Genomic DNA, 24,386 nt, shown 5'->3' on the forward strand with positions numbered 1-24,386 from the left:
CTTAAGAGGAGGTTGATGTTGAGTGATAGTTTTAGGAATGAAATGTAGCTGTCTGGGGAGGGGAGTGACAAAGCTGGTAAAATAATTTCTGGACTGAAGCAGGTGTCAATTATACCTGCCAGTGCAGTACTCTGACTATCCCACAGAGGGAACTACAGAGTCATAGAATGATATAGGAGGGTGGTCTGATGGTCATGTAGTCCAACCCCATGCTCCTAACAGGGCCAACTTAGAGCTGGATTTCTAAGGGACATAGGCTTTCCGGATTTGAGTATTTCCAAGAACTGAGATGTCACAACCTTTCTGGATCATTGTTAGTCTTTTACCACCTTCATGATACCAGTAAGTAAATAAATAAATACCCTTGCATCTAAATGGAATTTCCCTTCTTGCAACCTGTGGTTGTTGCCCCTTCTACTGTTTTAGTGCAGTGGTAAGACCCACCTTTCACCTATTTTTTCTTCAGCCTGAACATATGTTCTCACATAATGCCATATGCTCCAGCACCCTGAAAATCTCAGTGGCTTCTTCTGCACCTTCTCCAGTGTGTTGATGTCTTTATGGTCCTGTGGAGCCAGACTGGACACACTACTAAAAATGAGGTCTCACAATTGCTGAACAGAGGGGAAGAATAATTTCCCTTTACCTGCTGGCTACAGTATGTGTCTGGCTTTCTTTGCTGCTAGGGCACGCTGTTGACTATTACCTTCTTGTTGAGCAGGCCTCCCATGCCCTTTTCTGCAGAGTTCCTCTCTAGCCAGGCAGCCTTCAGCCAGTCCCAGTGTATGGGGTTTTTTGCTTTGGTTTTTTGTTCATTGTTTTTACATACTTTTGTTTTCATTTTGGAGGAAGAACTTTGAACTTGCCTTGACTGAGCTTCCTGAGCTTCCTGTCTGCTCAGTTTTCTAGCTTGATGAGGTGTCTCTGAATGGCAATCCTAAGTTGCAGTGTGTTAACTGCTTCCTAATCTGATACCTTTCATGTTAGTGCTGCAGGCAAGTAGCTGTTGAATAGGCCCTGGCCAGTGATTTATCTAAAACTGAACAGGATGAGCTACTGGATGTGACCACAGAAATTTCAGTCACAATACTGTGAGAAGTTGTAAAAATATACATTCATGACTTGGATGGCTGGATTTCATATATCGTAAAACAACAGTCTTGTGAGAAATAGCTGAACCTCACAGATAACTGGAGAGGAACTTTGGGGATCTTTTGAGGTGTAGTCTTGCAAAGCCAACAGCATTTAGGTGCCCATACCATTGATAAAATTTAAGGCTGAAATTGCATCAGTGTCAGAAATATTGAATTCGGAGATGCATGTAGCAGAACAGACACTAATGGGAAAAAGTAATTACAAATTAGAAGTTGAATTGGAAAAAGAAAGAGAGGAAATATGACAATGAAAGGAAGGGTGAAGAAACGGGAAAAGCATTAATAAGATGTGTAAGGCATGTGACTATTGCTGTCTGGAGGTGCCTTTTGCTCAGCCCTGCACTTGATTGCAACAGCCTAAATCAGGAAAATAACTAAAGCCTATTGTTCAGGTGATACCACAAGCATCAGAAGGTCCAGAGAAGAATGCGGGTGCTAGGGATGGGAGACTGAGGGGAGGCAGTGCTTTACATGGCCAGCAAGGAACACTCAGAATAGACAGTTTGAGCATTTTGGAGTTGCTATGCTAGTATGTAGTTCAGATACGAGAGCATCTGCATCTTGCCAATCACATCCTAACAATCCTCACACTTGCTGAGAACACATCCTGTTCCATCATCAAACTGTTAAAAAAAAGACTTCGAACAGTATTGACTCCAGTACTGATCCCTGAGAGATGCCACCTTCAGTCTTCTGTAGTGGGATTTTACATTGTTTATCAATAACATTTGAGTCTAGTAGTCTAGCCAGTTTTCTATCCCTCTTATCATTCACTAACCAAGCTCTGTCTCAGCAATTTTGCTACAATGATATTTTGGAAAACTGTTTCAAAGGCCTTGTTAAAATCAAGGCAAACAACACCCACTGCTCTCCCCTTGATCACTGAGCCAGTCACACCACTATAGAAGGCAATGAGTTTGGTCATGTGAGATTTGCTGTCAGTCAATCCATGCTGACCATTCCTAATCACCTTCTTCTTTAAGATCTGGGACACTGTTTTCAGGCTGATTTGCTCCATAATTTTCCAAGGGACTAAGGTGAGGCTGACTGACTTGCAGTTTTATAAACTCTCCTTAGGATCATAGGAATATAGAATAATTCAGGTTGGAAGGAACCTCAGAAGTTCATCTCATTCAAATTCCTTCTCAAAGCAGAGTAAACTACTAATAGTCAGACCAGGTTGCTCAGTCACATCTTGAAACCCATCCAAGGATGGGGATTTCATAAATTCTGTGGATGAACTGTTCCAATGTTTGACAGTCCTCAATTTTGGGAAAGATTTTCTTCATATGTAGTCTAACCTTGTCTTGTTTCAACCTATCATCATTGCCTCTCATTCTTCCATCAGGCACCAATATGAAGAGCCTGGCTTCATCCATTCAATAACCTCGGGCTACTAGGAGAGGACCTAGAGTGCTACCAGGTCCCCACAAAGTCTTCTCTTCTCCAGGCTGAACAAGCCCAGTTCCCTCAGCCTCTCCTCATAGGAGAGCTGACTGCTCCAGCTCCCTGACTTTCCTTGTGGCCTTCCAATGAACCCACTTCTGTTTGCTGAGGTCTTTCTTGTACTGGAGTGCCCAAAGCTGGACACAATATTCTAGATTCACTTTGAGCACTGAATAAAAGGGGATAATCACTTCACTCAATCTCCTTCCTTTGCTCCTTTTAAATATGGTGCACTTTGCTGTTAGCCGCCTTTGTCACGTACGCACACTCTGACTTCTGTTCACCTTGTGTGTTACCAAGACTCCAAGGTAATTTTCAGCAGAGCTTCTTGTCCTTCTTTGAGGTCTACCAAGACCCCCAGATCCTTCAACAGAACCACATTCTATTTCTTGAAGATGAGTGTGATGTTTCTTTTTCTCCAGTCACCAGGAATATCCCATGATCACTGTGTCCTTTCCAAGATGGTAGTGTGACCTCACAGCAACATTGGCCAGCCAGCTCAGTTTCACGGTCCTGTATGATCAAACAGTTGAAGTGCTGCCTAACTGTATCTTCCTTGGTGGAAGGTCAGAAATACCACATTTCTACATGCCTTGCCAGTATACCCAGGGGCCTGGGAGACTTGAGGATAGATCTCACCAGTAAAAAATCAAGGCTAAGAAAGGCATTGAGTTCCTTGGCCTTTGTCACTAAGTTCCCCAGTTCAGTCAGCACTGGAACACACTTTATTTAATTTTTCCTTATGCTGCCGATGTACTCAGAGTAGTCATTTACAGGATCACAGAACTACAAAATGGTTGAGGTTGGAAGGGATCTCTGGAAATCATCTGGTCCAACCTCCCTGCTTAAGCATAGGAGTGAGTTGCCCAGGAACATGTCCAGATGACTTTGGAATATCTCCAAGAATGGAGACTTCACAGCCTCCCTGGGAGAGCTCTGCCAGTGCACTGTCACCCTCACAGTAAAAAAGTGTTTCCTTATGCTCGGATTGAGCCTCCTGTGTTTCACTTTGTGCACATTGCCTCTATTCCTGTCAGTAGGCACCACTAAAAAGAGACTGGCTCCCTCTTCTTTGCACCTTCCCTTCAGGTATCTTTATACATTGATATAATGAATATTGTGAACATGGGTTCACAAAGGGAAAGTCCTGTCTAACTTATTTGATATCCTTCTACAATAAGGGCACCCATCTAGTGGATGAAGGGAAGGCAGTAGATGTATTTTTCTGGATTTTTAGTAAGGCTTTTAATAATGTCCCTCACAGCATCCTTCTGGACAAGTTGTCCAACTGAGATGAGCGGGTACACGGTGCACTGTGTAAACAACTGGCTGGATGGCAAAGCTCAAAGGGTTGTAGTGAATGGGGCTACATATGGCTGGTGAACAGTCACTACCAGTGTTCTTCAGGTTCAATTCTAGGCCAGTTCTCTTCAATATATTTATCAATAATCTTGATGCAGGAGTTAAAGGCACCATAAGTAAGTTTTCTGGTGATACTGAACTGGGAGGTGCTGTTGACTCTCTTGAGGGACAAGAGGCCTTGTAGAAGGACCTGGATAGATTGGAGCATTGGGCAATCATCAGTGGCAGGAAATTTCAGATGAACAAATGCCAGATTCTGCATCTGGGATGAAGTAATGCCAGACACAAGTATAAATTGGGAGAGGAATGGCAGAAAGGGATCTTGGGTGCAGGTTGACAGAGGCCATGATTATCCCGCTGTATTCAGTGCTGGTGCAGCCTCACCTTGAGTACTGTTTGCAGTTCTGTGCCCCACAATTAAAAAAGGATGTTAAGCTACTTGAATGTATCCAGAGGAAGGCAATAAAGCTGGTGACAGGGCTGGAAAGCATGTCCTCTGAGGAGCAGCTGAGGACACTCAGTTTGTCTAGCTTGGAGAAAAGGAGGCTGAGGGGCGACCTCATTGGTCTCTACAGATTCCTGAGGAGGGGATGTGGAGAAGGAGGTACTGATCTCTTGTCCCTAGAATCCAGTGCCAGGACGTGTGGGAAGGGCTCAAATCTGCATCAAGGGAGGTTCAGACTTGACATTAGGAAATATTTCTTTAATGAGAGGATGGTCAAACCCTGGAACAGGCTTCCTAGAGAGGTGGTTGATGCCCCAAGCCTGTCAGTGTTTAAGAGACATTTGGACAATGCCCTTAATAAGATGCTTTAACTTTTGGTCAGCCCTGAATTGGTCAGGCAGTTGGACTAGGTCCCTTCCAACTGAACTATTCTATTATCTTAAAGATCCTCCTTGAGCCATCTCTTCTCCAGGCTGGACAGTCCCAGCTCTCTCGGTCTTTCCTCATAGGAGAGATACTCCAGTCTCTTAATCATCTTTGTGGCCCTTTGCACGGGCCAGAGTATTTCCATGTCTCTCTTGTAGTGGGGAGCCCAGAACTGGACACAGCTCTCCAGGTGTGATCTCACCAGTGCTGAGCAGATGGAGAGGATCACCTCCCTCAACCTGCTGGCAATGCTTTGCCTAATGGAGCCCAGGACACCATTTGTCATCTTTGCCACAGGGACACATTGCTGGCTCATGTTCAGCTTGCTATCCACCAGGATCCCCAGAGCCTTTGCAGCAAAGTGGCTTTCCAGCTGGTCAGCCGCCATCATGTACTAATGCCTGGGGTTGTTCCTCCCCAGGTACAGGAGTTTACACTTGTCCTTGTTGAACTTCATGAGATTCCTGTGGGCTCATTTCTCCAGCCTCTGGAGGTCGCTCAGGGTGGCAGCATGACCTACCGGTGTTGTGTCATCAGCAAAATTGCTGAGGGTGCACTCTGTCCCATTGTCCAGATCATTCATGAAGATGAATACCCTAGATTGACCCCCAGTCACCACTAGTGATTGGCCTCTAGCTAGACTGCTGTTGAAACTTCTGGGGGATTGGAATGAGGTAGTTCTTCCTTACTTGTATATTATAGATGAGGCAAAGTACACCCCCTTAACAGGTGTTCTGTAATCTGTACAAAAAAAATTTTCTTCAACATTGTCCAGAGAACTTTTAGCTCACTCGCATCTGTCAGGAAGATGCAGGAGCAGGGCTCCTCCATGATGGAAAAAGCTGGAGGCCAAAGGTAAACATAGCACAGGCAGTCCTCCTCACAGAACAGAGTGCAGTCCCATACGATCAGAAAAAATGAGCAAAGCAAGATTGCCTCCATTCAGTTCCCTTTCCACACTGCCCTGCTATTACCCAAAGTCAAAGATCAATAATTCTACTCAGCACACTTGAGAGCTTCGGTCCTTCTTAGTAGTTCTACAGAAGAACATGCCTGGTGTACCCTCTTTATTATTCTTATTCAGAAAGCAAAGTCTAGATGCAAATTATAAAGAGCATCACAGGTTTGTTACATGGACCTCTCTCCATCCATGAAGGAGCATATCCACAGCACCAGTCTTATGAGATTCTCAAGTTCTGAAATTTTCCCCAGAGGCCTACTGGGAAATGCCTAGAAGAACCTTTAAGTCCCTTACCGCAGTTCTTTAAGGTGGCAGGCAGGGTGTTTAAGCTTCTCACATAGCAGGACCACTCCAGCATCTCCCAGGGCATTAGCGCCCAGCCCCAGCTCCAGCAGGGTCTGGTTGGTGCTGAGCATATTGGCCAGATCCCCACAGCAGGCATCTGTGAGACTGCAACCCCACAACCTGCAAGAAGAAGCACAGAGTGGGCCCAGGGTTTCAGACCATGTCTGCTTTGGTAAGCCCAACCACCAGCCCCTCTCCTGGCCAATCAACACTGAGAATGGCCAGAAACCCTGCCCAGAAGTGGCCAGTGATGGACCAGTGCTGGACACACTGTCTGCCAGTACCGTTACCTCCCCTCAGCCACTCAGCTTGTGAGAATGGCCCACACAGGGCTTGGGCCATGTACCTCTGCCCTGACCAATATCTGCATCTAGGGCACAGGGAGAGATCTTAGAGCTCCCTCTTTGAAGACCAATCCCATCCTCACATGAGCATGACACAGAACCTCAACAGTCACCCGACAGCTCAGCATTGAAGGGAACTCAGGAAGCCTCTAGTCCAATCTACAGCTGCCCTAGTTTCAGCTAAGATAGAGTAAATTTTCTTTCTAGTAGCTAGTATAGCGCTGTATTTAGTACGAGAATAGTGTTGATAACACACTGACGTTTTTAGTTGTTACTGGGTAGTTGATGTGTCTACGCTAAGTCAAGGACTTTTCAGCTTCTCATGTCCTGCCAGGTGCACAAGAAGGTGGGAGACCATGGCCAGGACAGATGATTCAGACTGGCCAAAGGGATGTTCCCTACCATATAATGTCATACTCTGGATATAACTGGGGAAGCTAGCCGGGAGGCAGATTCTCTGCTCAGAAACAGATTGGGCATCAGATTGGTTTATTTTCCTTTCACATGGGGTGAGCAATTGCATTTGTGCATCACTTGTATTATTGTTATTACTGTTGTTATCGCTATTCTCTTCCTTTGTTGTCCTTTCAACTGTCTTTATCTGCATCCATGAGGGTTTTTTTTTCATTCTTGTTCACATCCCCTTGCAGGGGGGAGGGGTGAGTAAACGGCTGCGTGGTGCTTAGTTACCTGCTGGGGTTGAACCACGACAACTGCTCAAAGCAGGCTTGGATATAGGATCGTATGAGGCTCATCAGCCTCTTCCCATAATGCTTGTGTTTCAGCTTCCGACAGTCTTGGTACCCTTTGCTAGACTTATGCTGCGGAAAGAAGCCTGAGAGAACTAGGGGAACATATCTGTGGAAAGCAGATCTTCAACGGACTCAGTTCAAGGCATGCTGGTATCTCAATCGAGGCCCATGCAGTCAGTCAGTGACTGCATAACTGCAGCTGCAACTGGCAATGTCCATTTTTCATTCTGGGCACTAATAAGCCCTTTGTTCTTTCACAGGGACTTTGCAGGTACTGCTTGGTGAAAGTCAGCACCTCCTTGAGCTGAATATTCAGAACTCACACTTCCATTATCCATGACCTGAAAATCCTCTTTTTAGTGGGCTCTCTTCCAGTGTAAGATCTTTCTTTAAGACAGGCTGTTTCCACTGAAAGGTTGCATATTTTACCATATTTTGCAGGGAGCTAAGATGAGGTTTAAAAAGCAGGATCAATCTTCCTGGATGAGGGATTGCTCAGAAAAGAAAGGGAGACTATGTAAGAGGGAAGAAAAGCTGCTTTCTGGCTAAACCAATAAACTTTGTAATGCAGAATCTACTTGTTTGAACAGGAAAAAAATAATTGGTTAGTGACAAGGAATGAGGCCTGCAAATTTCAGAGACAAATCCAGAGGAAAGCAGAGCCTCAGCCTGAGCATAATGCAGAAAGACTTATGTTGGTAATCAAAATGAGAAGGACTCATAGGATAAGTCATAGATGAGGGGTATGGACAGACGGAATCTCTTGAGGAGTGAGAACAAGAAGGGAAACAGATGAGTAAAGCGGTCTGGAAGAAGATGTCCTGTTTTTTGGCTGGGATAGAGTTAATTTTTACAAGAACGTAGGAGGGGACACAGCCAGGACAGGTGACCCAAACTAGCCAAAAGGGATATTCCATACCATATGATGTCATGCTCAGTATATAAGGGGGGGACAGGGGACAGGCTGGGCATCAAGTTGGTAAGCAAATTGCATTGTGTATCACCAACTTTGTATATTCTAAATTATTGTTGTTGTTACTTTCCTCTTCCTTTGCTGTCCTATTAAACTGTCCTTATCTGAACTCACGAGTTTTACCTTTTTCTTCTGGTTCTCCTCCCCATCCCACTCGGGGGGGAGGGAGTAGTGAGCAAGTGGCTGTGTGGTGCTTAGCTTCGAGCTGGAGCTAAACCACAACAGAGGAGAAGAAAAAGGGAACACTGGGTTCCTGCTTACAGATAGATTTGGACAGCTTCAAAAATGAAGAGTCAGGTTATTTCATCTGGTTATTTTTCTACTTTTTCATCAGAGATGAAATATTGAAGGAGGATGAAATGCAGAAACAGTCTCTGAAATTTCTCTGAAAAGACAACACAGCTGTGAAATGCAGTCGGTGCATGATGCTGAGAGCAGGGGTTCCAACAACATCAATACACCATCAAAGACATGAGTGCCTGTGAGGAGAAAAGGAAGTGAATGAGAGAGCAAGACAGCAAGCTCAATCCAACAAATCATAGTGGATAGTGTATGCACCTGTCCTGGGTTCAGCTAGGATAGAGTTAATTTTCACCAGAAGTTGGGAGGGGACACAGCCTGGAAAGGTGACCCAAACTAGCCAAAGGGGGGTATCCTATACCATGTGATGTCATGCTCAGCATAAAAGGTGGGGGGGGAGGGGCTAGTCGGGGAGGGGCATGTGGCTTGGGGACGGTCCGGCTTTGGGACGGGTCTGAACATGTGGTCTGAGTTGTATGGTCGTTGGGTGAGAAACTGCATTGTGTATCACCAGTTGTATGTATTCTGTTATTAGTACTGTTGTTGTTGTTGTTTCCCTCTCCCTTTGCTGTCCCAGTAAACTGTCCTTATCCCAACCCACAAGGTTTTGCCTTTGTCTTCCCATTCTCCTCCCCATCCCCCAGGGTGGGGGGGTGTGAGCAAGCGGCTCATGGTGCTCAGCTGCCAGCTGGGGCTAAACTGCGACAGCACCTTTGCAGGGCCAGGGATAAACAGGGCCATGGCAAACAGGTCTGCCGTACATTCTTGCCTTCTGTTAGATATCTCCTATGCTTGGGATATTTTCCAAAGGCCACAGTACTTTAATAGAACCATTTTCCAGAAACCTCTATTTTTGACAATCTCTAATCAAGTGCAGGCCCTGGCAAGCATTCCAATGCTTCTCGAGAAAAATGTTTTAAAACCTCTTTTACCCTCTTTATATTTTTTCTGCTGTCAAGCTCCTGTCCTTGCTTTGGTGGACTAGCGTGGCCATTTCAATTATCCACCCTCCCTGCATTGCTTTCAGGGTCCATTTCCTCTTGAACTGGTTCAATAGACGATGTCATAAATCTTCAGAACATTCACAGTATTGCTCTCCTCCCTTACTGTGAAATCAGGCAGGAAAAGCTAAGTAAAACTTCCATTGTTGAATGATTTCTGAATTTCCGTGTTTCTGAGTCTTTTTGTCTTCCAGTTCTATTGTCTGCTGTTAGGCCCAAGAGCTTCCTGAAACTTTGCTACAGTACAAAGCATGTCCGCCTGTGTGGTTGTGGGCTGAATTGGAAGGCCAGGAAGATAAAGAAAGGAATTTCAGCTGTCACCAGGGGTCTCTGTGCAGACAAATCTGTCAAGCTCTTCAGTTTACCTGGAGAGAATATCTTTTACTGTTTTAGTGGATTTCCACTTCCAACTACCAGGAGTGGTTCACTGTTGGGATTTTCCCATTGCTCTGGTGTTCACTAGAATGATTAATTTTCCTGAAGAGCAGAATCCTGTTTGCCAGCCTTACATTAAGGGGTTATAAAGCAGGTGCCTGCTCTAAAGCTGGATGATTGAGCTTCCATAAAAGTCACAGGAAATGTAAGACTGGATTATGTTGCTTAACAGAGGCATCCAGTGTCATTGGAAGTACTCCAGGCTAACTCAGAAATTCACCTGGAGCCTGACAAAGATAACGTAATACTTAAGCAGGACCTCTGCTCTTCTGGAATGGAAGCTGGAGGCCAGGAAGCGTGCGTGGGTATAAGATCTGATTGCAAAAGGGAGATGCATGACCCAGGACTGCATGTCAACAGGTGACAGCATGGTGACAGCGGACTAAGGAAGACCTTGAAGACTCCAAGACGTAGGGGAGTGAATCTCCATCTTAGTGCTATCCTGACTGTCCCAGAGAATGTCCCTGCCCTTAAACAAGTCATCCAGGGATCATCTACATTGCAAGAAGAGAAAAAGTAACCTTTAGAGAACTATTGTTCCTGGCAGGGGAGAAGAGTTTTACACTAGGGTAAATCACCTCAGATGAAGCGGGAAGCTTCTTTCATTAGGTCACACACAGGCTTCCAGCATTACTTCATCTGGGCTTTCAAAGGCTCAGCCCTGAAGAGACCAGGGTCAAGGAAATAAGGTGCCTGGAGTGCTCTGCCATTGCCCATTCTATACTGGTGGCATGGCATGCTGTGAGCACTGGGCAAATGGTGGCTCAGCACTGGAGACACACAGGTGAAGCTCCTTAGCCCCAAATACATGCTTTCTCAAGCTGCCCCATGGGACAGTCTGGGAAATTACCAAAAGGAATGGTCCTTACCCCAGTACCCGCAGCTGGCAGGCAAGGTGTTTAAGCCCCTCACACAGCAGGTGCACTCCAGCATCTCCCAGGGCATTAGCGCCCAGCCCCAGCTCCAGCAGGGTCTGGTTGGTGCTGAGCATATTGGCCAGATCCCCACAGCAGGCATCTGTGAGACTGCAACCCCACAACCTGCAAGAAGAAGCACAGAGTGGGGCCCAGGGTTTCAGACCATGTCTGCTTTGGTAAGCCCAACCACCAGCCCCTCTCCTGGCCAATCAACACTGAGAATGGCCAGAAACCCTGCCCAGAAGTGGCCAGTGATGGACCAGTGCTGGACACACTGGCTATTCCTTGCCCTGGAAATCTGATCTGATTTCTAGTCTTTTTTGTCCTTGGTCTTCCATGGACCCTATAAAGAGAAGATAAAACCAGTAGGAAATTCTGGTCACAGGGATTTTGTGCCTACTAGTGCTTCCATTGATGTCACCAGAGGCACAGGGCTGGATTCCACTACCTAAGAAGGAATGTCCAATGCCATGTACCTCAGAGTAACTCAGATACCCTGCTGGGGGTATCTGAAAGGGATTACACAGGTCTTAAGTAAAAGCCCTAACCCTCTGAAAGGGTTTGCTGGAGGCCCTGGACTGCACGTGCAAAGTAACTGACTAGAAAAGGAACTGTGTATATACTGTATCACAGACAGATGATATGTCTGCTTACCTTCAACACATGCTCCTTTGGGCCTGCCTGTGCATACCTGAATTAGCAGGTTCCATCCTGCAGAGGAGTGTGCATGGAGAGGCACCTCCTTTACATGATTCACACAGTCTTAGCAGGGCAGGCTGGGAGCATGGGGTGAGCAGTGACTGACCACGAGAGAGACACATCACTCAGCCTTTCCCCATTCATGCAGCTGCCAGGCCCAACCACAAGCCCTGTCAAGGACCCAGACTGGGCAATTCCCTGAGGAGCCTGCTTGCTATTCCTCACCTCAATCTCTGCAGCCGGCAGGTGGGATGTTTCAGCCCTTCACACAGCAGTCGCACTCCTAGATCTCCCAGAGCATTTCCACACAGTCTCAGCTCCGTCAGACACTGGCTGGTGATGAGCACCGTGGCCAGAACCCCACAGCAGGCAGCTGTGAGTTTGCACCATTCCAACCTGTTGGGGAGATGCACAAAGAAGAGCAAGAGCTGCTCTAAGCACTGGTGAAGAACAGACTTGGGCAGTCCAGAACCACAGCAGGAGTCCTGCACTCCACTAGCTCCTCACCACCCCTCAGCCAATGCTCACCACGCACTGTAGTCGCCTCTCTCAGCCAATCCCCTCCTGGAAGGGCTTCACCCCTGCCCTTCTGCCCTGGCCACCTGGTAGCTTGGGGAGGAAGAGGTTCCACAGCACGACCCCAGCCCTCTCCAGGGGGCAATCCCAGCACTGCTCCTGCACATGTCCTCCGAGCCCTGTACGACCCGCAGCTGTCTGTGTCCTGAGTCTCCCTTTCCCCACAGGGCTGATATCTATCCTCAGGCCTGGGCAGAAGCACCTGGCAGACCTTGCACAACCAACCTCACCCTTGTCTCCCTCTAAGCACAGGAAGTGGGGCTGGAGGCAGCCTGGGCAAAGAGTTCCGGTGCAAAGGGACCTCTGATGTTTTGGGGTATGAAGATTCCTTCAGAACCCATTGCCTTGCATTCAGAGTCCCTGCTGAGTCTGCCTTAGCTCACTACTGGTGTTTGCAGGTTCCCTAAAGATGTAGGGATCCTTGCTTAGCTAGCTTCAGCTAAGCAGGTATCTGGGACAGCAGCAGCCATGTGCAGCCATGGGGTATCTGAGTCCTGCTGCCACTCTGCACTCCTTGATCTCCTCCTGAGGACCCTGTTCAGCCTTCCAGTGTGAGCTCTTCCTGTGCCGGTAGGGAAGAACTTTTCCATATTGCAGAGATTTGACCATCCAGGAGTCCTGTCTCCTCTATTCCAGCAATAGTGTGCTGCCTGGACACCTTTTCTGAAGTCTAGAGATATGGAAACTCTGCTGGAGGGAGTCTCAAAGTATTGTGATGGTGAGAACAGGCAAAGAGGAGGGAGACACAGATGAAGGAGGACAAAAGCAGATGTGACAATAGGGAAGCAGTCGTGAGAGACTCAGTGCAGTGCAAGAATCCCTCAGCGGAATGCTCAGGAGAGGATACCCCATGGAGAACACAGCTCACACACTTTAAAGGAGAGAGAAAAGCAGGTGACTACACAAGAGATATGCTGTCTAGGACTACCATAGTTTTGTGCCTTGCTGACGTTCTGAGTTGATACCAAACACAGCCCAGTGCTGTTTCCAGTGAAGAGAGGAAAACATTCACCTTACATTCTCTGTCACTTTTTAGTTACCACCTCAAGCAAGATGTCAGTAAGCAGCCAGCTAAATACAAAGAGAGGGAAATATCTCAGTTTCCTTTTTTTGTCCTAAATCTTAACTTGGAGCCAGGGAGAAAGGAGAAAGTTGATAAAATATTTTTATACATTTAACTCACATGTGACTGAGTTTACATAGGGAAAGGTATCTTCAAAATACTCTCATTCCTAAATCTTTTCTGTATTCCAATAGTTTCCCATAACTACTTTGTCATATCAATCTCCTCCAATTTGTTACTGGTATCGGTGACTTGTACCAAAACCATCTCACTGAATTTGAGGACAATTCAGCATTTCCAAAACTTCTTGAAAAACATTAATGCTGTCATATGAGCATCAATAAAGAAGGTTGTTCTGTCAGAGAGTGTGGGAGGGAGGGAAAATATAAAAGTTAGGGTTTTCTTGGCTTCTTTTGTTTTCTGAAGGAAAATAACTTTTTACCTTAAGATCTTTAATGTACAGTTTGGACTCTTCAGTGATTGAGAAAGCAAGTAAATAGGTGATTGCTTCAAGTAAATAGGTGATTGCTTTTCCCTGAAAAAAAACACCAAAAAAACAAACAAACAAACAAACAAACAAAAAACCCCCACACCACAACAGAAAAACAGAGATTAATTTAATATTCTTCTCTGGCTATAGTTTGCATTTATGCTTCAAAAAAATTAAACTAGCACCCTTGCAGGTGTGATGTTAAATGGCAGAATATTCTACAGTCACAGTTCAAAGCAAATCAACATGTTAAACACATACAATACCTCCCCAGGGTCTGAGTCACAGCTGCTTGGAACACTCCAGATATCCCTGTGCACTTTGCGTACTAAAGGGAGCTATGTGTATGAATTCTGTTTACTTATGGTACCTTTGTTTGTGATATGTCTCAAGGAAATATTCTGTTCTCTGAAATTCACAAGTACTATTTGGTTACGGGTACATTATACACAGTGCAACAACTATTCATGTGCTTGCACATTAAAATGGAAGGAGCTGCACCCACCATACAGGTAGCGCTCTTCCATTTGTACTAACAGGAAGACTAAGCAAAATTTCTTTATTTGGCTTGCTACAGCACAGAAAGCCATGGAGTTTGAGAAGCCTGGGAACCTATGATCCTTGGCTTATTACAGTAACTTTGTGGGTAGTTTTGCCTGCACAGAAAAACACATCTGTGCAGATTTGGGATCTGTTCCCAGATAGCCGGGAAATGCCCCCAGAGTTACTGGTGCTGTCTGCCCCTTCCATAACAATGACTCTCAGAGTTCTGCTCCCTCCATAAAGTGGAGTGCTGGTTGGGCACTTCATGGGTATCACATAGCTCTAAGAAGGACAAATGTGCTTGGGTAGAAGTCCACCTCGTTGTAGCTGTTTTGCTGATGCCTGGCCAAGTTGAGTTCATTCTCTACCTTATAGCATCACGTGGTACAGATATACGTTGAGGAGAAGAACAGGAAAAACAGACTGATATCACATATTGCACATGGTGCTTGAGCTCTAAACACCCAGAGCATTTCCCCTTAATGTGGAAAGCAGTTTTGTACCCAAAAAACCAAAAATCAACAATATTCTATGTTTTGCTGTGCTCAAAGGGCAAAGGCCTATATTTGTACTGCCTACAGGGGGAGAACTTCCCTTGGCTTTCACTGGGTCGAGGTACCACCTCCTGTCTTCTCAGGATCCAACATTTAGTAAACAGAGCCTCTGCAAAGAAGTTGTTTCACCCACATTAACTGAAGTGGGATCAGGATGAGGCATAGGAAGGGGTTCTGTTCTCAGGGACCTATAAGGGTCACTGGAGAGCTGAATGGGCTGCTCCCTTCTTGCTTTTGAAACCTGTTGACACAGGAAAACTTCTTGCTTTCAGGCCTTTGATTTCAAGAACACCAACAATTAATAGGAGGGTGAGTGGAAATGAAACCCTGCATGGGATTGCATTTGTGTGGGATTGTGTTTGAGACTAACATGTCCTAAGTCAGTGTGTACAAGGAAGCCAGAGAGTTCATCAGGTTGACCACAGCCAATAGTTTTCTTGTAAGTTCAGACAGCGGTGACTACAGAGTGATTTCATTTGACCAGCCAGCAGGTGACTATATGAATGTTAGATGACTTGGACTCTGATCTTCTTTGATTACAATGGGAACTTAGATACTTAGCTAACATGCACTCTTGTATTTACATGCTTACTCTTGAACTGACTCACATCACCAGTAATTACTAATGCAACATCCCATTAGGCTCATCACAAAGCAGCTTCCATCATTGCACCTTCACCTTAAGAAAAGTTTAGCCTGAAATTTTTTAGTAAGTTAGTCAGTCATTTATTGGTTACTGAAACTCTTTCAGTTGCTAAGAGAATTTGCAAGCTAGGGACCTAGCTTGCAAATTCTTACTTACAGATGTGACAGCTTTGCCAGCTGTTGGTCTAAATGTTCTTCATGGTCGTCTGAGATAAAGGAGCAATAGCCCACATCAAGTGACTCCAGTTTAGGCCACTTCTTTATACTGAATGAAAGAACTATTTGATCTAGTTGGGTGAAACTGATGTCTCGTAGATATATTCCAGTGAAATAACCCAATGCAGTTTTCACAAAACTTTCATCTTGGATTTCATACAAACAGTGGCAAGCCTCCAAATTGTGAATCACTGCTCTTTTCTCTGCATTAACAGCTAAAGCTGTTTTTTGGCTAGTTCGAAGCCACATTAGTAATTCTTCTTTAATTTCAGGATTAATTTTGCACCCTGTTTCTTTTTCCAAAGCATTTCTTCGTTCCTTATTTAAGAGACCAAATAGGAACCTCACAGTTAACAGGAAATCATGTCTTGAGTTTCCATAGTTTTCTAACAATTTTCTCACATCCCTCTTAGGATCTTCTTGCTTATCTCTTGTTTTGCCATCATCTTCTAGGACATAGAATAGAGATGCAAAAAACTCTTGGACACTCAGATGAATGAAACTGTAGGCACTCCCACAAACAATGCCCTTCTGAAAAGTGCTTTCATTCAAAAAAAGTGGGAAAGTGTCTCTCTGATTTAACAAGAATTCATTGATTGCCTCCTCTTCAAAGAGGACTCTTTGCTTCCAGATCCCATCTACAGCCAGGCAACAAAGTCTTTTCAGGATAATGTGCAAGTTCTGTTTCATCTTGCTGCTCAGAGATTTTAGTAAGCTGGAAACATAAAGGATATATATTCCTGTAGTTGTCTTGACAGTTTGTGCAAGATCTTCACCACTTTCAAGCTGTTGTTTCATAACAGTACAGACGATCCAGCACATGATGGGGACAAGGCACATGGTGAAGACTATTTCATTTCCTTTAACAAACTGAAAGGCCTTCCTTCCCTCTTCCTTATTTTCAAAAAACTTATGGAAATATTCCTCCCTATCAGCTGCTGAAAATCCCAGTATTTCAGCAAAGCGTTCACACACCAAGCACTGTTCTAGCTTCTGCAGGGCAGCTGGTCTTGATGTTATCAATAGGGAGCATTCAGGGAGAAGGATTTTCCTAAATAACTGCTCAGGATGATTTCCATTGGCTTCATCTCCCAGGGATCAGAGCACAGGTTATTTTGTGACCGGTCCAAAGAAAACATCAGTTCATCAAAGCCATCGATGACAAACAAGATTTTTTCTGGTGTCCTCAAGATCTCTACAAGAGGTGGATTATCACTGGGACAGCATTTCGAGATCATGTCAGCCATACTCCCCTGAGCTGGAAGAAGATTACCCTCACGACAATGTATGTAGAAAACATAGTCAAACTGTCTATAGAGTCCTTCTGATGCCCAGTCCAGCATAATCTTTCTTACTGTTCATTGTCTTCCCAATTCCTGCAGCTCCCAATATCACGACAGTCTTTGGTGTCTGTCTATCCCTGTCAGGTTTAAAAAGATCACTTATAGCAATGGAAGAATTCACTTGTTCCTGCATGATTTCTGCATGTCTCTGTCCCACAGCCATGATTTCATGTTCTTTCTTTTTTTCATGGCGATGTCTACTAACAAGAACCAGCCTTGTATATCTGGAGTTCAGAGTCACCATCTCACCAATACGGGCATTCATGTCTTTTATCCAGTGGTAACTCTTTTGTACATGTTCTCTGTACTTCATCTTGTAATCTAAATCAAGGATATGCAATAAAAGAATTTGAAATTAAAGTCAATGTTCATTCACCTGCTAAAATTAAAACATTTTGGCTGCAAAATTATTGTACCTTGAGTTTACCTCATCTCTTCATTTTAAAGCATCTCTAGATCATTCAATAAGCCTTGTTCTTCCAATTCTATTATTGATGCTGAGATGAAAAAAAGTCTGAAATGCCCATCACCCACCACTGAAATGCAGTCACACCTCAGCTGAACCTGAAACAGTGCTAAGAACCAGTTTCTACTACTGACCTTTATAGCAGTACACTTTATTTTTTTTTCTTTCCCACAGGCATGTAACAGCTACTTGCTTATTTTCCTTTTGACCCTTCTGGGGCTTTCAGGACTACGGCTATGACCATACACTTTATACTACTAGGTGCAGTGTGTAGGTGATAAAACCCAAGCACATCTATCCCAATGACACATACCTTGGACTAATGAAGCAGGGGGTGGACTGGGCCTCAGGGCTGAAAGAGAAATTATAATGTAGCTGTTAGTGGAGTAGTACTACAGAGACTGTCAGTGATGTTTGTCAGGCAGGACCAGAACAGTCCTCTTGGTGTCTCTGCCTTTAGAAACTCCCCTAAAATACCTTGGGCAAGGCAGAGCAGACAAGACAGCAAAGCAAGTGCTTCTGGAGACCCTAGTATCCTTACATCATAGGCCAGGAGCAGGTGGTCCTGCTGGGTGTGCAGGGATTGTAGCAACAGTCCCCTAAATGAGCAGGAAGACCAATGGCAAAGGAAAGTCATGCAATTCCAGGCATTAAGGAGGCAGTGCCCTGGCATCCTTTGGGTTTTCAGAGTTCCACAGGGGATTGAAATCTGTTGTCTCTCTATTTGATGAAAGATCTCCTAAATATTTTCTAGGAACCAACAAAAAAGAAGGATACAAAAGTGCCAATAACCAAAGCTTCTTTACCTTTTCCTTTCTCCTGTTTGAGCTTAGCTGCAGTGTCTCTTTGGTTGATCCATTCAAGCACATAGATAGCTACATCCACAGCAAGGTCGGCTCCATAGTGGTCACACATGTAGTCCGCAAGTTTAACTGGATTGTTGGCTTTCTTGAGCAAATATTTGGAGAGATTGGCCATCCCATCATAATTGATATATGATAATTTATACTTAAACTTCTCAAACATATCCAGCGTAAGGTCCTCCAGTGCTTCCAAAAGGAAGTCTTTGGTATTCTCTCTTGCCATTGTAGTATGCTAAAGATAGATACCCTGGAAAACAGCAGAGGTTCAACAACAAATTGTTTTCTGAGAGCCAGCAGGCACACCCTGGGAAGAGACTCACTGACTGTTACAGAGCAGCAGCTGCGATCTCTATGCTTCTGGAGTCAATCCGCATGCCACCAGAGGCACTGCTAGCTCTCAGTTCTTCCAGGAATCTGTTAGTCCACAGAGCCTAGATCATTATATCTGTCATTCTACCCACAGTGCTTTTCTGCTTCCAGCTCTGCACTTTCTTGGTTGCAGGTGCAGGAGGGTGAAGTGTGCCTAGATCAGGGTGGCGGATGGGGCTTTCCCCAAGTGACATGCTAGTATACTGATAAAGTGGATTCCTCAGCCATTCCTTTTTGAACTGTTGCCAAAATCCTGGGAGGAGTTTCTACAGGCAGCCAGAAAGGGTCTTATTGAAAAGTGTAATATGGTCTGTGCATTGGCCACAAGCACATTTTTCCAAAGGGGACGTTCCTTCACCCTTTCCTCTGTATGGCTTCATTTCAATGCGAAACTGCGAAGCCTACAGGATTCACTTGGGAAAGGCTGAGCATGAGGATGTAGTCCCACACCTGCACAGCAAACATGTCAGCCAAACATTGAGAGTGATGATATGGAATTATAGAGAAAAAGGGGTCATCCCCACCATAATTCATGTATACAATACTCTTCACCCTCCAGTTACACTGGTTTTGGAGTTACTTTCTGTTGGCTGTACACATTCTGTGTGATAAGTATGACTGAACCCAGTCCTGTACAGTGCAGCTCTGTTAAACAAATGTCATACAGCCCTTGAGGCATTCATTGGGTCTGTTGAGAGCTGCAAGGGCCTTTATTATATTATATTATATTATATTATATTATATTATATTATATTATATTGCCTTCTGATAATATTACACATGGCTTAATTTTTACTCTAAGGATTGTCTGTATTAAAACCCTTCTTTAAAACCCTTTTTTTTTTTTTCACTATATTGTGCAATTACATTCTTCACTGATCCTGAAAACTTGTGAGTATAAACAAGTATACTTTCACTGGTTTGTATTTCAAAACTAAAAATGCAAACAGCTTTTATGAGATAAAATGGATGATCAGGGAAAGTCTATGAAGGGACATTCTTTTGGACATAGAAATAAGGTTTTGGCTTGTGACAAGTTTGTCTGAGGTTCTTCAATACTATGCAGCAACTATTACAAGAGGAGGAAAAAGAGGATCTATTTTTGTGGGTGAGGGAGTGGGGTGAGCGTGGGAAAGAGGCTCAGTTCCTTAATGTATGAAGAGAAATATCCTATGCAGAAAAGTCTAAGGGAAGTTGTGATCAAAACCTGTCTGCAGGTGCCTAAATACAGGGAAAATGAAAATGAAAACAAAACAAAACCAAACAAAAAACCCCCTCAAAAGCTCATAAGTTGGGGAATGGGTCCAAATAAATTATTAAGATGAGTGAGTATTCTGCAAAATGCCCTCTAGAGATTGCAGTACTGAAGAGGAGAAAATGTGATTGTATTGTGCTTTCCTTCAGTTAAATTAGACATGTCTACTAAGGCATCTGTGGTGGTTTAACCTCGGCTGGACACCAGGTGTCCAGCCGCTCTATCAAGCCGCTCTATCACTCCGTTCCTCAGCAGCGCATGCAGGGGAGAAAAATAAGATGGAAAAAACAACCCCAAACTCGTGGGTCAAGACAAAGGCAGTTTGATGTAGCAAAAGCAAAAGGCTGCGTGCAGAAGCAAAGCAAAAAGCAAAAGATTATTCTCTACTTCCCATCAGCAGGCGATGTCTGGCCACTTCTCGGAAAGCAGGGCTTGACTACCCGTAGCGGTTGCTCCGGAAGACAAACATTGTAAAAAAAACGGAATTATCCTCCCCCCCCACTCCGTTCCTCTCCCTATCTCTTAGCTTTTATTGCTGAGCAGATGTCATAAGGAATATCTCTTTTGTCAGTTTGGGTCAGCTGTCCTGGCTGTGTCCCCTACCAAGATCTTGCCCACCCCCAGCCTGCTGCTGGTGGGGGGGAGGAAATGTTGGAGAGACAGCCTTGATGTGTGCTGGCACTGCTCAATAGCAGCCAAAACACTGGTGTGTTATCAACACCTTGCTAGCTACCAAGACACAGCACAGCACTATGAGGGCTGCTGTGGGGAGAATTAACTCCATCTCAGCCAGGTACAATACATGATCCCTTCAAAATAAAAACTCAGCATAACTGAAGCAGTTTATCTGAAGCTTCTACTGAAAGAACTTGAATGGACCTGAGAAAAATGGGGAGGGGAGGTTTTTTTTAAGATTATTTTACAACAACTCTGCCTGTCAAGCAGATCAGAAGCCTTAAATGTAGTTTCATAGTGCCTCTATGTTTGCTTCATATATAAAAGAAAGGAAGGCTGTGATACATCATCTCACCACAAGGCCAACATCCTCAAAACTCTACATCCCACACCAAGTACCACCCTTGCCTTCCTGCACAGTCCTCTACTGGCATCTCAGAAAGCCTGTAGTTGATGTTTGAAAAGCTAATGTTTCAAGTAAGTATTAGTGTTGCTAGGAGCAGAAGGAAGGACAGGGTCTTTCTAAAGAGGAACTATTGCTAACAGCACTCTTCCCAACACAGCTTCAGCCTCCTGAGACATGAGGAAGTTCTCTGTCATCTTTCTCCCCAGCCACACCACTGATGAGAGCATTTTTGTTGAGCCAAAAAACAGGTAAGCAATTTACAAATCTGACCCAGAGCACAGGGGCTGGATGCTGCTTCTCCTCAGCTGATCTAACAGCAAGAAACCTCCTTGAGGGCAGTCCTTCTCTTTGTGTCCCTCCATGCTGGCTGAGCACTCTCAAGGCTTCTAGTCTGACTGACAGTTCTTTCATTTCTCCAGAAAAGGAGGGCCTTTCACAGTCCACATACTGTTAAAGTCCTTTCCACAAACAGAAGAAAAAATTGATGCTGTGTCCAGGAAAAGAGCAGACATCTGGCCCACTCCAACCAGGCCTCCATAAACTGACTCATCCATCATAGAGGTAAAACCAGATAAGAAACAGGCAGGAAAAGACTCTGGGACCAATGTATAGTGACCAATTCTGCAGAAACAGATGTCTCTGGAAGTGAAAATTTATGTCCTGACCCAGCCAGACAGCATCAAATCTCACAACCCTATGCCACATGGCAGCGAAATATAAGCATCATGAGCCATGAGCAGCTTTGCAGGGGATTGAGCATTCACTTGTTATCCTGGGCCCAATGTTATAGGTCCCTCAAGCAGCCCTGCTCCAGGGCAGTCTCAATTCTTCCAAAACATGTGTTCACATCACAAGCATCTCCTTAAGCCCTCTGGCAGGGAAGCCAGAAATCCAGAACCAGGAACACAACAAAAGCCAAGTGCTCATGATCAGATAGCTGGGTGAAGGAGACCCAACCCTCTTCTACAGGGATCACCATGCTGAGGCCTCATCTCATAGCTGGGAGGAACTGCATTCATCTTTCAGAGGGGCCCTTTCTGAGGCACTGGTTGATCTGTCCCATGAAACAGGAGATGCTGCTGGAGACACTCCAGCAAATAGGGACAGGGGTTGGGCAGACTCTCAAACACCAAGCCATGTAGGTAGAGCCCAACTCTGCAGTCTGAGCCCAGGACCCCCAGCACACCCTGGCCCCACAGACTAAGAGGTGCTTCTCTCTTGCTGACGGTGGGACTGGGGCTTGACTCTGGGGCCAGGCTGCCCCACGTCCCATCCCACATTGCTAGTGCCTGCCTCCAGCCTGCTGTGCCTTGGAAAGCCAGGAAGGATCTATGCCTCCTTGCCAATCTCACACCCTCATGGCACACACATGGAGTGGAGCAGAACATGAGTCCAGGGCTTCCACACCCATCAGAACTGTCCCTGGCCAGAGCACTACAGGGCAGTTGGCAAAGCCCTGAAGTGCCTGCCATGAAGTACCCACCGTGTCCTGCTACAGAACAAGTCCAGCAGGGATAGGGATCCGAGGGTCTGTTCCAAAAGAGCAGCAGGGTCAGGGAGCTGCAGAAATTCTCTGATCTCTGTCCAAGCAGAATTTCCCTTTCGACAGGCAACTCTGCTTCTGCCCTCCCTCCTTCCTTCCCCACTGGGCTCCACCTCCCCCTTGCCTGCAGGGCCAAACATCTCAGAGGGGCTGGGCAGGATCCAGCTGCAGCAGGAGCTGGATAAGACAAACGTTTTCTGTGAGGGATGAGTTTGAAAGGATTCACTCCTCCGTCCCTGGGAACTGTCTTTGGAAGAGGAGGTGAATTGGCCAAAATGGAAATGCTTTGTGAATGATTTTCCAGACAATATACACGGATGACCCCAGGAGAAACGTGCTCTGTGCTGAAGAAGAAACTCCCCTCTGATAGCAGGTCTCATGGCCACAGATTCCGCAGGTCACCTTCACACACTGTCCCCCCGCCCTTTCCAGCTTTGCCCTCTCTCCAGCTCCTGTAGAAATGACAAAAAGTCCTCTACTTGCCTGAGGCCAGAGTTCTCTCTCCTGGTCTGCCTTTGCCATTTGCTGCTGAAGGTTCATGTTTTTCCCCTGGGGGCAGGAAGGATCACCTGCAGCTCCTGCTACTTGTCCCAAGATGGAGTTAGCTGGAGCTCAGTCTGTTGTTTCCTGCCAGCCTTGGGTAGAAATGCACAGGCAAACTGAGAAACAAGCTAGCCTCCTCTCTGGAACACAGCAGCTGCTGAGGCTCAGCTGTCAAATAGCAAGCGAATAGATTCTCCCCTCCTGAGAGAGAACTCACTACTAACACATGCCCAAATCCTTTCCTCCCAACTACTCATATCCTGATCAAAGTACTATTGGAGCCTTGTCCTCTTAATCTTTGTTTACATTCTTCCTCTGTGAAGTGCCTTAGCCTCACTTTTTTCTCCCAGGTCTCAAGGGCCACTCCACAGGCACAGGTCAGTCCTGGAGTCCCAGGCCCATGCCAGAAGCTGCTCTGCTGTTCCTCTCTTCTCTTGAGAAATTTCTGGTCTGCAGAGGTTGAGAAGAAAGCAAACAAGTTGGCAGCTGTCACTGAGCTCTGACGTTTATCATAGAATCATAGAATCTTTAAGGTTGGAAAAGACCTCTTGAGATCACCAAGTCCAACCGTCTATGGTTCCTATATTATGGACCTCTTGCAAGGAGGTCAGTGCCAAGATCAAGCTGAATTTCCACCTTAGGGACCTTTTCAGGTTGGGACAAAGGCTAGTATTACTCTGCATAAATTTTGCTACTCACTGATTATGTTTCCTCATCTGGCGTGTTATTGCACCTATAGACTGCTTTCCTGTGGGACTAACAGGGGTGGGTATATCTGATGTGTTGAAACCTCATGTCCTTGTTCTTCCTTCCGTATTCAGAAGGCAAGGTTTTCTGTGAAAGCAAATTAATGCCAACATGCAGAAGCTTGGAAGGAAGTGTCCCTTTGGCACTACTGCAAACTGCTCAAAGGCAGCTCCTATGGGCAGGTGATTTCAGCTGCATCTTTGTACCCACAACCCTCTGAGTGTGCACCTGCCCCACAGAAACAAAAAGGATCAATGCTTGCCCTTGTGAGAAAGATTCATGAGGAGAAGCTTCCTATGGTATGAGGTACATAACATCTGCACCATGCTGCAGAGTTCCTGGGGCTCTAATGACAACCCAGGGATGCTGCAGGGCAGCTCTCTGCTTCTGCAGGCTCTGTGTCCTGTGGCCCAGTTTGGTCTGGGGCTATCCCACTTGCAGGAGGATGTCAAAGAGCTGCTGGAGACAGCACCATGCTCGGGGACAGAAGGGGACCCAAGTGCTGGGCACTACCTACAGGGAAATTAAC

The 24,386-nt window shown here is 45.4% G+C and overlaps 1 protein-coding gene across 1 annotated transcript in view; it reads right to left on the reverse strand.

The window, feature by feature from the left end:
- The window catches only part of LOC104633682 (NACHT, LRR and PYD domains-containing protein 3), a 24,506-nt gene extending 1,879 nt beyond the window's left edge, over positions 1-22,627 (reverse strand). Inside the window, 10 exon segments of the mRNA XM_075764638.1 lie at positions 6,089-6,259; positions 10,814-10,984; positions 11,786-11,956; positions 13,642-13,734; positions 15,589-16,708; positions 16,711-17,005; positions 17,007-17,311; positions 17,770-17,808; positions 18,263-18,566; positions 22,508-22,627. Coding sequence (XP_075620753.1) covers positions 6,089-6,259; positions 10,814-10,984; positions 11,786-11,956; positions 13,642-13,734; positions 15,589-16,708; positions 16,711-17,005; positions 17,007-17,311; positions 17,770-17,808; positions 18,263-18,542 — 2,645 coding nt within the window. The 5' untranslated portion in view covers positions 18,543-18,566; positions 22,508-22,627.
- Positions 22,628-24,386: the final 1,759 nt, after the last annotated feature.

The sequence above is a fragment of the Balearica regulorum genome, chromosome 12 (genome assembly GCF_011004875.1).
Source record: "Balearica regulorum gibbericeps isolate bBalReg1 chromosome 12, bBalReg1.pri, whole genome shotgun sequence".
Lineage (NCBI taxonomy): Eukaryota > Metazoa > Chordata > Aves > Gruiformes > Gruidae > Balearica > Balearica regulorum.